Source organism: Ascaphus truei, chromosome 4 (genome assembly GCF_040206685.1).
Source record: "Ascaphus truei isolate aAscTru1 chromosome 4, aAscTru1.hap1, whole genome shotgun sequence".
Classification (NCBI taxonomy): Eukaryota; Metazoa; Chordata; class Amphibia; order Anura; family Ascaphidae; genus Ascaphus; species Ascaphus truei.
Window position 1 is genome coordinate 27,871,963 of NC_134486.1, and position 13,772 is coordinate 27,885,734.

General features: G+C 41.3%; 1 protein-coding gene across 1 annotated transcript in view; it reads right to left on the reverse strand.

Annotated features, from left to right (window-relative positions):
• Positions 1-13,365, reverse strand: part of CAPN14 (calpain 14) — a 35,088-nt gene extending 21,723 nt beyond the window's left edge. The window contains exons 1-5 of the mRNA XM_075595461.1: positions 13,258-13,365; positions 3,869-4,182; positions 3,041-3,110; positions 2,370-2,488; positions 693-829 (exon numbers count right to left, since the gene is read on the reverse strand). Coding sequence (XP_075451576.1) covers positions 693-829; positions 2,370-2,488; positions 3,041-3,110; positions 3,869-4,102 — 560 coding nt within the window. The 5' untranslated portion in view covers positions 4,103-4,182; positions 13,258-13,365. The remainder of the gene's footprint in view (positions 1-692; positions 830-2,369; positions 2,489-3,040; positions 3,111-3,868; positions 4,183-13,257) is intronic.
• Positions 13,366-13,772: the final 407 nt, after the last annotated feature.

Here is a 13,772-nt window from a genome sequence, read left to right on the forward strand (position 1 = left end):
GGTTTTTACTGGCTGTTGTGAAAGACAAGGGCATTGACCTTGTCCATAAGCAAGTGAGGATCATGGGCTGCAATCAACTTTGTGGATGGGTTGCCTAGAGACATACTGTAGATGGATGCAGATTGCTATAGACCATTGGCCCCATCATTAGGACTGTTTGGGGTTCTTAGGTTCTATTTTTGCTTTTGCTGTTTTTTCCCCATTTTTTGGCAGGGGACAACAAATGTCAAAGACAGGATTATATTTATATATTAATTATTCTTTGTTTCTGGGCTTCTTTAATGGTTAGCCACCCGCCCACTGGATTAACAAATTGGATTAGTTAATTCTAAATTGACCCTAATGACAGTGACGGACTTCGACAAGAATGCGGAGTAAGAATTAACCCCATTTGCTGCCATAGGACTCAATGGAAGTACAGGGGTTAATGAGGGATTATCTAATATTAAAACTGGTTCTCCAACTTGCTATGACTCCAGGGCATTAAAGAAGCTCCACTGAACTTCTGCACTTCCGGGTAAAAAGACAATGTATCCATATAAATGTATAAATCTTTGTATTCCGGTGCCACTGATCTCCTCAGTCAGCAGCAAAGGGGCTAAAGTCCATGGGTGTTTAAATAAAAATACAGTAAGCAAAATAAATCCAATACATTGTGAACATCGGCCACAAAAAATAAAAGATTTACTTACTTGGCATATGCTTTCTCCAGGAGCGCCCCCCAAAACGAGTTCTTCCGGATAGAGGATACAAAGAGGAGCTTCCCGTCCTCATTCACTGGCAGACGGTCATCGACCACCACGTCAACCCACTCACCAAAGCGCCAGAACTGAAAAATAACCGTGCTGGTGTTACCGCCCGGCACCCACACTCTCAGCTGGTGGGCAGTAAATGCAGTATGAACCTTGATCAACAGTGGCTGCATTTAGTATGTCTGCTTAGCTATTTAGAGGGTGATATACCCTTCCCACTCGTGTACTGTTATGGTTCCTGTAGTTACAGCTAGAATATTGGCCTGTACAGAATCAAGATAGAGGATGCACCACAAGGTGGTTGAACAGACACTTTGACTTGGGAGTTAGGCCCAAGATTCTCCTTTTTCTTCTCATTCTCAAGCGATAATTAGGGACCGGGATGGTGCTTGTCTGCGGTCTGTTCTGCACAGCAAAGAGAAGCCTAAGTAACTTAACAGTAACTAGAGTATTGAGTCTCTTATGAGCATTCACCTGCACTCCCACTGGTCTCTAATCACCACGACGGAAACAGGGGCAAGACTCGAGTACACCCGATGTGCAGTAATATGGCTCAGGTGTTAATAATTGATAATCTAGGATACTTTTTATCAGTATCTGACTGCTGAAAAAACTAGTGCAATGTTGGTACAAGATGTAGTCATGTAAAATATTTTAAAGAGTTAAAAGTAGATGATTGGATTGTTAACAAACAGATTAATACTGTATAATGTATATAAATATAACTGCTTTTCAAGACACTATGGGGCCTATGCAGAGAGCAGCGCTTTTTAAAATTGGAGAGGGGAATAAAAAGTAGGTTTAATGGAGAGTTTTATTCTCCATATGCAGAAATGGGCGAAATCCGCTATTTTTAGCATTACTGCATGTGGAGAATTGTAAATGAGGAGATGCGCGCAGCTGAAAGGGAGAAAAAAAATCGCGCATTTTTTTTTTCCCCTATAGCCGGCGAGCTCCTGCTTCTTGCCAACTTTAGTTGTCGGAGAAAATTGAAGAAAATCGCGCCAAAAACAGCCGCTAGATGGCGAGCGCGCCTTTCTGAATTCGGATATTTTTCAGACTGGCGAGATGTAGTTTCTCGCCAGCCGCGCGGCGAGATTTTCAAATAGAAAAAAAAATGGCGGGTTTTTCCTACCTCGCCATTTTCAGCTGTTTTTTGCGCGATTTTCTCCGGAAAATGGCGAGATTGTAAATAGCGCTGCTCTCTGCATGAGGCCCTAAGTGCTTATGTGCATGTCATTTCCCAGAATCCCTGGCTGCAGTGGAAGCACTGTTTGCCACGAGATAACGGTGAGATGCAGGGTTGCAGACATGTGTGAGACGTGCGAATGTGCTCACAAGTGATGTTTTCATATGATTTTTATAGAAACTGATCAAAATAGTTTTTCATAGGACACAACTAAATTAAAATGTCACTTGAGCGTCAACCTTTATGGGGAAGCCAATTACATGAATAGGTTGTTTGCTATCTTCGACTGCCTTTTAAATTGGATGTTTCTATTACAAAACAACAAAGTTACGCACATGGATGAAATGTGCTATTCCTTAAGCAGGCGACGAGTCACTGAGATTTGGATGCCAATTCCCCATTGAGATAGTGCAGCGCGTGATACTTACACGAAAGTGGAAGATGCCGGCGTAATTTTTCTGAAAGCTCTGGCTCGGAGGCACAACATTAGCTAGTATGTCTTGATGGAAGGTCACAGAGGCGAGGGCAGCCAGAAACCAGCAGTTTTCTGCAACAAAGGGAATGGATTATTTTCGGTTTCACAAGACGGACCAGTGAACGCTGGGGTAGCTACGGGAGAGGTCCGCACCGGGGATTCACTTAACCAGCGGGTCTCAGACTGCTTTCTCTCTCCCTCACCCTTATGGTGTTGATTATACCAGATGCCGCTGGGCAGCAGCGCGATCTGGTGACGTCATCCGCACGCTGCCGCCGAGCGGTATCTTGAACAAGCAGAGGAGACAGGGGAGGAGATAAGCAGAGGAGACGCGGAGGCGTGGCCGTGAGCGGTCCGCCCTCATTGGCTGAACAACTCATGTGACGCGTCCGTCGCCTGCCAAGAGCAAATTCCTCGGTCTCCTCTCCAGTCTGCCGCCCTGCAGTTCCAGGCGGCACGCAGGTCGCTCAAGGTATGTTTACCTCAATTGGATGAATGCATTTTGTTTTGCGCAGTGCGGCATCACAGCACTTTGTTCTGTATTGTACAGGCACAGAGCAGCTGAGAGAGACGCAAACATGAGCCTGTAAGACGTTTCGTTCCCCGTAAGGTCACTATTAGTACCTGTAAGTCCCTGATGTAAATCAAATCGACTCGCATTTTCAACAAAGAACTTAGGATTCTTTATCAACTCCTGTGAAAAGAAAAAATAAGATCTTGATTTTATATCTTATCTTAAATATCGATATTTCATCTTTTTTTTTTCATAGAAAGGGTACAGACTTATTTATTTATGTTGATAACACATTCATGGCGATGATGTCCTTTTTTTCTGTCCCATGGAAAAATGAATATAAAATCATAATTGTATTGCTTAAAAATAGTAACTTTACAATGTCTGATTATTAGTGCTTTTTTGTAATCACGGTAACATTTTGTCCTTAATAAGGTGAAAGCAGCAAGCACAGTACTACATATTCTGCTGTAGTCATTGTTCCATAAAACTACGTTTAACTTGTGTAAAATTAGGAAAAAACAACACAAATGGTACACTGTCTGTTACATAGCTGGGACCTTACTTTATTTTATTGTAGCCCGTTTATCAGAGCTTCACTTTTTGGCATGTGTGTGCATCGATGGCATGTCTCCTTGGTAAAAAAGTATTACATATTTACTGAGAAGAAAACACAAACTCTCCTAAAATTCCTATATAATCACTATAACGCAAAGGTTGCCCACTCCGGTTCTCCAAGGCCACCAACAGGCCAGATATTAAGGATATCCCTGCTTCAGCACAGGTGGCTCGATCAGTGGATCAGTCTGATTGAGCCACCTGTGCTATATCATGGATGTCCTTAAAAACTGACCTGTTGGTGGACCTTGAGGATGGGAGCGGGCCATCCCTGCTATATGGCCCAAAGACATAATTAATAGAAACAGATAATTACTTACATGTGGTCTTTTCCACTCTACATGAGGGGGGAGCTTCTGTAAAAGATCTCCGATACCGATGCTGCTTAGGTCAGCCGGAAAAACATCATCCACAAACAGCTGTTTACTCCGCAAACACCTCTCTAACAGAATCTGGTAGTCCTGACTTTGAAGCCTTCGAGGCTTCTTAAGTGTCCCAGTGCGTAAGATCTGTTTTGCCTTCTTTGGGCCGATGATGAAGGAAAGGTTGGGCATGGTGAAATGCAGGCTGAAGGTCTCCCAGCAGAAGACACAATACCCCTCTCTCAAGGGAACTTCTCAATCAAAGGCCCTGTCTGCCAACACAAATATTGAAAAGTTATTAACATGTCCTCTGTTTAAACGATGGTCCGCCTCAACACTAAGACTCCCATTCAATATGCTTCTAGGGCAGAGGATCCAAACTCCAGTCCTGAGGGACCACTACCAGTGCTGGTTTTAAGGATAACCCTGCCTGAGCACAGGTGGTTCCGTCAACATGATTGGGCCACCTGTGCTAATGAGAAGATAGCATTAATACCAGCACTGTTAGTTGTGCTTGAGGACTGGTGTTGAGAACCTCTGTTCTACGGTATACAACCTCATTTGATGAATGAGGCTAACATTTTCTACAGAAAGGGGAAGTGGCTTCAGATAATATTGCATACGGCCCTAAACGAGGCACTGCATGATCGCAGAAGACCGCTGCTGTTTGTATTTTATTTTCTTTCAATACCATTAAAAGCACAGCGGTCATATACACAGGAACCCCTGTTTTCTGTGCCACAGATGCAGCGGCCGTTATTCGAACATTTCACGCGTTATATACCTCGGAATACCCATGTCATGGCGCGTGATTTCTTCCAACCGTACCGCGTACGTGTTGATTCGTTTTTATTGAGTGCAGAAAATGGCATTTTAGTGTTCTGGTTTTTAAACACCTGAAAGTGACACAGTAGCACAGTACAGTACACATTACAATTCATTCATTTTTGCCACGGAAACGCAAAGAATTGCACCCAAAGAAATCAGAATCCATGAAATTCAAACAAAGCAACTGCGGGAAACACAGGCGCGGGAAACACAGGAGTACAGCAGAGCACACAAAAACAGCTCCGTGAAATGTTCGAATAACGTCCGCTGCATCTGCACATATAAAATACCATTTTAGGGTTCAAATTGGTACCATTCCATGCACACTGATCAATGAAACATAGGCATGTTATCGACATGGGACATCTTATTGACAATATATTTTTTCCATTCCCATTGGTTTAAAGACAGTGGAAACATAGGTAAATAATGGGGTGTTCTGTGGGTCTAACAGGTGAGGGCATTTATTAGAAGAACCCCAGTTTCTGTTGATATTAAAAAGTGAAATGTCGAGGAATGCTGCATTAAATGGTGCAAAGGTACGACCATTCTTGCATCCTACGTGTGAAGGAGAATGATGAATTTGAAGAATTGCCCATGAGAACCGTAACACTTTCACAGCGGGACCAACGTCCCTCAGTAATGTAACGTGTCGTAGAACAACTCAGCAGACAAGTGGTAAACCTGAGGGGCTTCCCTTGATCAGGAACATTCATTAGCCTGTCAAATGGCAGAATGTATCAGTATCAATGATGTCATCAATTAACATAACATAGGTTAATTCCACATGTAAGTTGCTTGTCAATAAATAACGTTGTGTGAAAGTGTGATGGCTAAATTCAGAAATTCCAAGTTCTTTGTGACCTCACACCTTTAATTTATAACAACCTCTTATTAGTATAACCTGTATTTCTAATACAGTGCTGGCAGGGTATTCAGAGAAATATATAAAACTGCATTAACACGAGTACACAATTCAAATTGAGCAACAGTGATACAAGTGGAGCAACAGTGATACAAGTGGAGCAACAGTGATGTTATGTACAGTACTACCTGAAGGGAGCCTGTGCCCTTAATTACATTAACATGACCAATGTTCTCTCTCGTTCTCGTTCATTCTCTCTCTCTCATTCTCGCTCATTCTCTCTCTTTCTCTCTCGCTCATTCTCTCTCTTTCTCTCTCGCTCATTCTCTCTTTCGTTCTCTCTCCCGTTCTCGCTCATTCTCTCTCTTTCTCTCTCGCTTGTTCTCTCTCTTGTACTCGCTCATTCTCTCTTGTTCTCGCTCATTCTCTCTCTTTCTCTCTCGCTTGTTCTCTCTCTTGTTCTCGCTCATTCTCTCTCTTTCTCTCTCGCTCATTCTCTCTCTTTCTCTCTCGCTCATTCTCTCTTTCGTTCTCTCTCCCGTTCTCGCTCATTCTCTCTCCCGTTCTCACTCATTCTCTCTTTCTCTCTCGCTTGTTCTCCCTCTTGTTCTCGCTCGTTCTCTCTCTTGTTCTCGCTCGTTCTCTCTCTTGTTCTCGCTTGTTCTCTCTCTCGTTCTCGCTCATTCTCTCTCTCATTCTCTCTTTCGTTCTCTCTCTTGTTCTCGCTCATTCTCTCTCTTGTTCTCGCTCATTCTCTCTTGTTCTCGCTCATTCTCTCTCTTGTTCTCGCTCATTCTCTCATGTTATCGCTCATTCTCTCTCTTGTTCTCGCTCATTCTCTCTCGTTCTCTCTCTCTCGTTCTCTCTCTCTCGTTCTCTCTCTCGTTCTCGTTCACCCTCTCTCTTGTTCTCTCTCTTGTTCTCGTTCACCCTCTCTCTTGTTCACCCTCTCTCTCGTTCACCCTCTCTCTCGTTCACCCTCTCTCTCGTTCACCCTCTCTCTCGTTCACCCTCTCTCTCGTTCACCCTCTCTCTCGTTCACTCTCTCTCGTTCACTCTCTCTCGTTCACTCACTCTCGTTCATTCTCTCTCCATCCCGCTCATTCTCTCTCATTCTCTCTCTCATTCTCTTTCTCATTCTCTCTCTCATTATCTCTCTCATTCTCTCTCTCATTCTCTCTCTCATTCTCTCTCATTCTCTCTCATTCTCTCTCATTCTCTCTCTCATTCTCTCTTTGGGAAATGTGTGATTTTTGAAAATTATTTCCCCATTTAAGACTCAATGAAACATTTCTCAAGGCAGAAAATTGAGGAAGAAACACAGAAAATCCTATTAACTGCATTTTTAATCATTTTTCACATCTTTAGTTGCTACTATTCATGTGCAGCGCAAGAATTCCTAATAATGACATTCCTAATAATTACTACTGAATGACACACACACATTTACACGTTGTAATTCCAATAATTGGACCAGCATGAAAAAGTATTTATAGATGTTATTGTGCAAAAGCTTTGTTGGCTTGAAACATCATGAGTAACAACACCTCTGAATAATTTTTATATCTGTCAACGTAAAGGAGTCCCTGGTAATAAAAAAATACCTGCTCTTGTGCTGAGTTCTATTAACACATTTTACATCAATTTTTTTTTTTTAATTCCTATTTGAGCACCTAATTCAGTTTTTGTTACAAGGCAAAATGGTACGTTTTTAACTTTAATCAAAGGAAGAAGGATCATTCTCTGGTAAGGTGTCTAATAAGTAAGTAAAGGATCCAGGGCACTTCGGACTTGCAAAAAAGAATTTATTCTCTTAGTGGCACACACAACGTTTCGAACTTCAGTAAGTTCTTTATCAGTAATTTTATAAAGAACTGATTGAAGTTCGAAACGTTGTGTGTGCCACTTAGAGAATAAATTATTTTTTGCAAATCCGAAGTGCCCTGGACCCTCTACTTACTTTCATGTATCCTGAGAATACACCAGACAGGCTTTTTCCTGAACCACGGAGCACCGGTACCTTAAACGCAAGTATATTGCTAACATTATAGCATTTAAGGTGTGCAAGACTAAAACCTCTGACCATAAGGTGTCTAATAAGCAATGAGCGTAGTCACTGGTTAGAACGATTTCACAGATATTTTGCCAGATTGCTAACACATTAGTCATAGTTCAGCGCTCTGCCTCCCTGCAAGTCTAGCGTTCCCAGGAAGACATTCCTCACATGCTCGGGACAGTCGCCTCCCAAACAATTATTACACATCAAGTCACATGAGTTTTTCCGCTTCACATTGGCTCGTTGGTTTGGCATTAAATAGCCAACGTTGCGTAATCGACATCAATTACACATGAAATTATATAAGCATCTTTTAACGGTGCTGTTCCATTTAACATGTCTCCGCTGTTTGTACAGCTTGCCCTTACTTTACATTTTTTACCCTAACTGCATAAAAACACCCAATTGTTTTGTAGTTTGAAGAAATATTTTTAAAAAATTATTATAATTATTATTATTAACAGGTAGCTATGAATTGGGCTTTAACTCTTAAAATTAATTCTTTCACCGCGAAAAGGGGTTATCAACACATTTTTTTTTTCAATGTGTTCCTGGCCGCTCTGGCAGCTAAAGGGTTAAAGCTATTACGCATGTTTTAAATGACGAATCAACTATAAGAAGTGGTGAAGAAGAGGTTACATAACTCTGTGCTTTTTACTTTACGACCCCAATATATTGCCAAGTTGATCTGCAGCTTTAAATTAAATTCTTGATTTTTAAAGTATAATGACCAGAACATAAAGTAATGTTTCTGCTTCCCTTTCTGTGTCCTATTTTTTTTTATCACTGGTGGAACAAATGCCTGATTTATGTATTGTTTTTACCATGGAACCATAAAGTCACTGCTGCCTATTGACATTGATAAGCAGCTCTCCACTGCGAAATGGGCTCTGGTTATAAATAATATTGGCATAGGGTTACCCTTCTATACAACTGGGGAGAGGCACAAGCGTTTATAAAAGCCTGTGTTACTCAGGTCAATGGACACAAACTTCACATGGCATCAATTAATATGTCACTTCAATCCCATATGAGTTTTCCCACTAAACCTCTTCAGATAACGGACCTTCATTCATATCATCATCAGGCAGCTCCTTTGGACCTATAAACACCCATGTCATCAAAATCTGAGACACAGGTTAAATAAAATTATTTTGTCAATTTTCTCTCGATAAAAATCCAAAATACGAAACTGAAAAAAATAGCATTTCAAAAGTGAATATAAAAGCCGTCTTCCTCAATCTTTCCATTTACACTCATTGGGGCGTCTGAATAATAATGAATAATTCTCTGCAGTTATTAGATTGCAGTGTGTATTACTTATGGAAGCAGAATGCAAGTATACACATATACAGTATATTGGGGAGAGGAATGAAAGCTGAAGGTTAGAGAGGGGGGGGGGGAATGAATAAAATAAATAAATGTTTTAGTGTGTGTGTGTTTGTGTGTTATATTTTCTGTTAGGGTACATACTACCAAGTAATAACCTGGTCGCGATCAAGACTGGCAGCAAAGGGTTAACTTTCTTGACTTGAGCTGTAGCACATTGCTAACCAAACGCTCATCAGCTTCTTGCCATATTTCTTACACACACGGACTGTGATCGGCACACTGTGTTCACTTTCACGTTTTCCATTCATTTCCCTTCCCCAAAGTTCTGAACATTGTATTCGAGCAGGAAGCTGACTCAAAACCATGCAGAATATTATGCAACAGCCGAGGCGAACCATTCTGAAGTTACATCGTTACATCGTTAGATTGTTACATCGTTACATCGTTACATGGTAGATGAGGTTAAACAAAAGACATATTTCCATGAAGTCCAACCTATGCTCAATTTAGACGACAGATACTCATCCTATTTTGTACTTTGTATATTTATCCAGAGGAAGGCACACAAAATATCCCAGTGAAACATCATCCAATGCTGCCTCATAACGGGGGAATTTCCTTCCTTCCTGGCTCCCAATAATGTTATAATGTAATCATGTTTTTAGGTTGAATGACTTCATTCTCTTTTGTTCTTATTACTACACGGAGTGAACTCTCATACAGTCCTGTACCTGTTATTTGCAAGATATTCAAGTTAGTTTTGGCAGCCTTGTTAAAGGATTACAAAAATAAAGGGCGGATCTGCATTTCCAAAGAGTTATTCTGAAGAATTTGAGGAGTTGGAATTATTCATTGCTGCTGCTGTTTCTCTCCTGGGTTTCTGTGGCTCTCAATGCATTACTTGCATAAATAAATCAGTATCAGACTGATCAGTCTCAGCAAAAGAGATATAACATAATAACTACTAGTGAATTAATAACAGCTTATAGCATGAACAGGAGGGGATTTTGTCAGTCTGTCTCACGGCCCACAGGTACCTTCAAGGGAACAATGTACTCACAGAGATTCCCAAACCCAGATACCTCAAGGACCACTGAAATGCAGGTTTTAAGGATACCCCTGCTTGAGCACAGGGGATCAGTCAATGATTGGGCCACCTGTGCTAATGGGAGGAGAGCCTTAAACCCTGACTGTTAGTGGTCCTTCCGGACTGAAGTGCCGAACCTCTGCTCTATAAGATTCTTATCCACATCAATAAGACACTGATGTAAATTCATTGGCTAAGGTTGGGCGGGTTCCGTGGGCTCAGAACCTGAACTACGCAAACTTCGAAGCGCGTTGGGAAGTTTGCGTTGAACTTTTAGAACGTACTTTCCAATCCAGGCGAAATTCAAACCAAAACCTGAGAAAAGCTCATCCTCTGGTTTATTTGTCTTCTGTTTGTGGGAGGGGGTTAAAACGAGTAGAACTTCGAATTTCGCCAACAAAAAAAAAACACGTAAACTTTAGCAAAAAAACTTGAAGTTTCAAAAATGTGCAAAAAATTTGTAAAAAAAACGTTTCCATGCTTATTTTGAGCTTTTTTTCCCATCATTCTTTAAAAATCCAAGAGAAATCACGTTTCAGGAAAACCCAATCTCTGCCCCTGTCTCAGAGCAGGACAGTAAATAAGGAGGCATGGAGGCATGGAGGCCTTGCTGATAGAGGGTATTGGAATTCATTGCAATGCAAAGGCATTTCAGGCTCTTCTACCAGTGAAAGAGATGCCCCAGAAAAAGGAACATACTGTATGGACATATTATTTATACCCTTCAAGTCCCCCACAGCCCTTTCTCCTTACATAAATTGTATCTTAATCCGTTGGTGGCCAGACCATGTACTTTATGCGAATGTGAACACTTCAGTTCTGCGTAGCTCAGCTCAGGGACATGACGATGAACTTAAATATATCATATTAATATCTCCTTATAACAGATCACTTATTGACATAACCCCCTCCAGGTTATTTATTACATGTTCCCAAACCATGATGATCACTGCTATTTCCCAGGGGGACTCCCTGACACTTAGTTGAACCATATACACAGTATATGTTCTGTTTTATGTCTAAAATAGGTGCCCGCAAGTCTGTACTCTTCTTCACACCACGTAGCAAAGGAAAACAATTTAGAAAAAGACCAGTATGGAAATACAGTTGTATTAATTAAACAACAATGACATTTACTAGTCAGGTAAGGAGCTGCTGTAGCAGTGGTTTCAACCCTTTCTTTGGTTAAGGAACCCTATGTGAAATTCTGAGGGACCGCCAACCCTCTCTAATAGCGCGTCTGAGATCAGATGCATTGTAAGGAACCCCAACCCTCTCTAATAGCGCGTCTGAGATCAGATGCATTGTAAGGAACCCCAACCCTCTCTAACAGCGCGTCTGAGATCAGATGCATTGTAAGGAACCCCAACCCTCTCTAATAGCGCGTCTGAGATCAGATGCATTGTAAGGAACCCCAACCCTCTCTAATAGCGCGTCTGAGATCAGATGCATTGTAAATTCTTCTGTAGTTGGTACAATTTTAAAATGACCTGAAACCCTTTAGGGATGCCTGGGGAACCCAAGGGTTTCTAGGAACCCTGGTTAAAAAAAACATTGTGCTGGAGCAACCAGACCAGTGTTTTGTCAGCCTGGACGCCATGTCACCCAGGTGTGCCCAGATTAACCCTAAGGGTGCACTATGGAAAAAACGAATTACAATGTTACCTTAATGTAGGAACCTGAATGCTGCCATGGTTTGCTGCCCCACTTATAGTAAAGAAATACATTGGTGATAAAAAAAAATGTTTGCATTTAATTTAAAAAGAAAAGCTGAATTTTCCAATTGGCATTAACAACTGAATAATTACATTAACACTGTAATTTTGGGTGTAACACTATATTGTAATTAATTACTTATTTGGTACCCAGTTTTTTTGCAACCTAAATAAATGTGACAATTCATAAAACGATGGAACCCCCCAGAAATTGGATCATCGCAATTGGGGTACCATGTATATAAAAAAAAAGGTAGAGGAAAACACTGAACAAGACACTAAGGAGCCCAAGCAAAGCCAAAGGCACATAAAAGTCCAGCATGCCCTTACTTGACAGGTAATGACAAGCTAACATGGTATTATTGCTATCCCGAAACCGGTTTAATTAATATACACCGTATTAATGTGCCATTAACCATTAACTAGGATCTTATTTGCTGTGCTGACTGTCATTACCATTCCCAAACCAACATGAAGGCATTACCAGCCACGGTCACACACACGGTTTACAAATGAACAAATACATTCATAACCCTTGAAAGCATGTTGCCTATAACTTGAGGAGAGACAGCAAAGCAGTAGCACTGCCTAAACTCTACCACTTCGGGTTATCCCCTATCAGAGCAATGAATTGAATGTACAGTACAGTATCTCTGGCAGTGAAGCTGCAAGGCAGCATGGGATTACTTTGCAGGTAGCTTTCCACATACCTCTTACTTTCTGTGAGCCTAAATTGGCAGGGCTGGGACTGAAAAAAAAAAGTAATTTTCTCTTCAATGCACCTAGTAACAGTCTGGAATACAGCCTCCAGCCAAGGAAGCACCTTTAAATAACCTATTATTGACATTTTTAATGCTATACTAAGAAAGCCAGGTGACAAAGAAACCTATTTAAGTATGTCGCTCATCAACAGAGCAATTGGAAATGCCTGCAGCCAGTCTCACATGTAGCAACTTAACTCAAGCACGTCAGCGCTTTAACTCCATCACGGCCAGAGGGGACAGTAATAATAACACAATGCACTTCAGGCCCCGCCGGCTGCAAAAGGAGCTTAAAAAGAGGATGGCGTAAAGGAATTCAATTGTACTTTTGTATATTTCCAAGGTCACAACATTGAGTTTTCCCGTTCTATTATTCAGCATAAAAAGTTCTTACTTTAACCGCTTGATGCGCATTACAAGTTCCTCTGGCACTAAAGAGATTCCCAATGCTTTATCCAATCTGTATCACAATAGTCTCCGGCCCAGCATTGCCATTGATGGATAGAAGCCCCCAAGACCATCCGGCAGTTGTGTCTCTATTCACACTCAACGCAAGATCTACTTTTAAGATACTATGGACTCCGTATAACACAGGAGCTCTTCCAATCAGATCCAAAATCCAGGACTCGCTGATCTCGGAACACACAGCCTGTGTCTAGCTGGCGAGATCCCAAACCAAACACAATGTAGCAGCATACAATACCTAATAAAAGGAATCTCGGAGAAGAAGTCAGCTTACAAGCCGTTCTTTGTTCCAGTCATGTAGTCCCATGTAAATCTCCCAATAGCTTCTACCACAAGTTATACTTCATCCTAACTGAATCACATCTATATAGCCTTGTCGCACAGCTTCTGTGACGTTTAGTAATTACTGTACACATATGCAAATTTGACTAACTGACTCCACCCACATGCTCAGCAGAAGAAAGACAATACAGTCTGTACATGAAAGGTGTCCAGCAACACTACGTTCAGATTTAAATATACCCCAAAGGGCAACAGCATCTATGAGGTCTCTATATCCCACTTCTCCTAAAACTCCTTAAACCCCCTTGTGTTCAAAACATATATTGGACATTTGGGTGATTATAACAAACAGACATCTACAGAAGACACTTGTGATATTACAAACATTCTCCCCCCACACTGCCCCCTACCCCCACTGAATACCCCCAAAAACTGCCTTGTGTATGTCACCACATTTAGATTTAATATTTC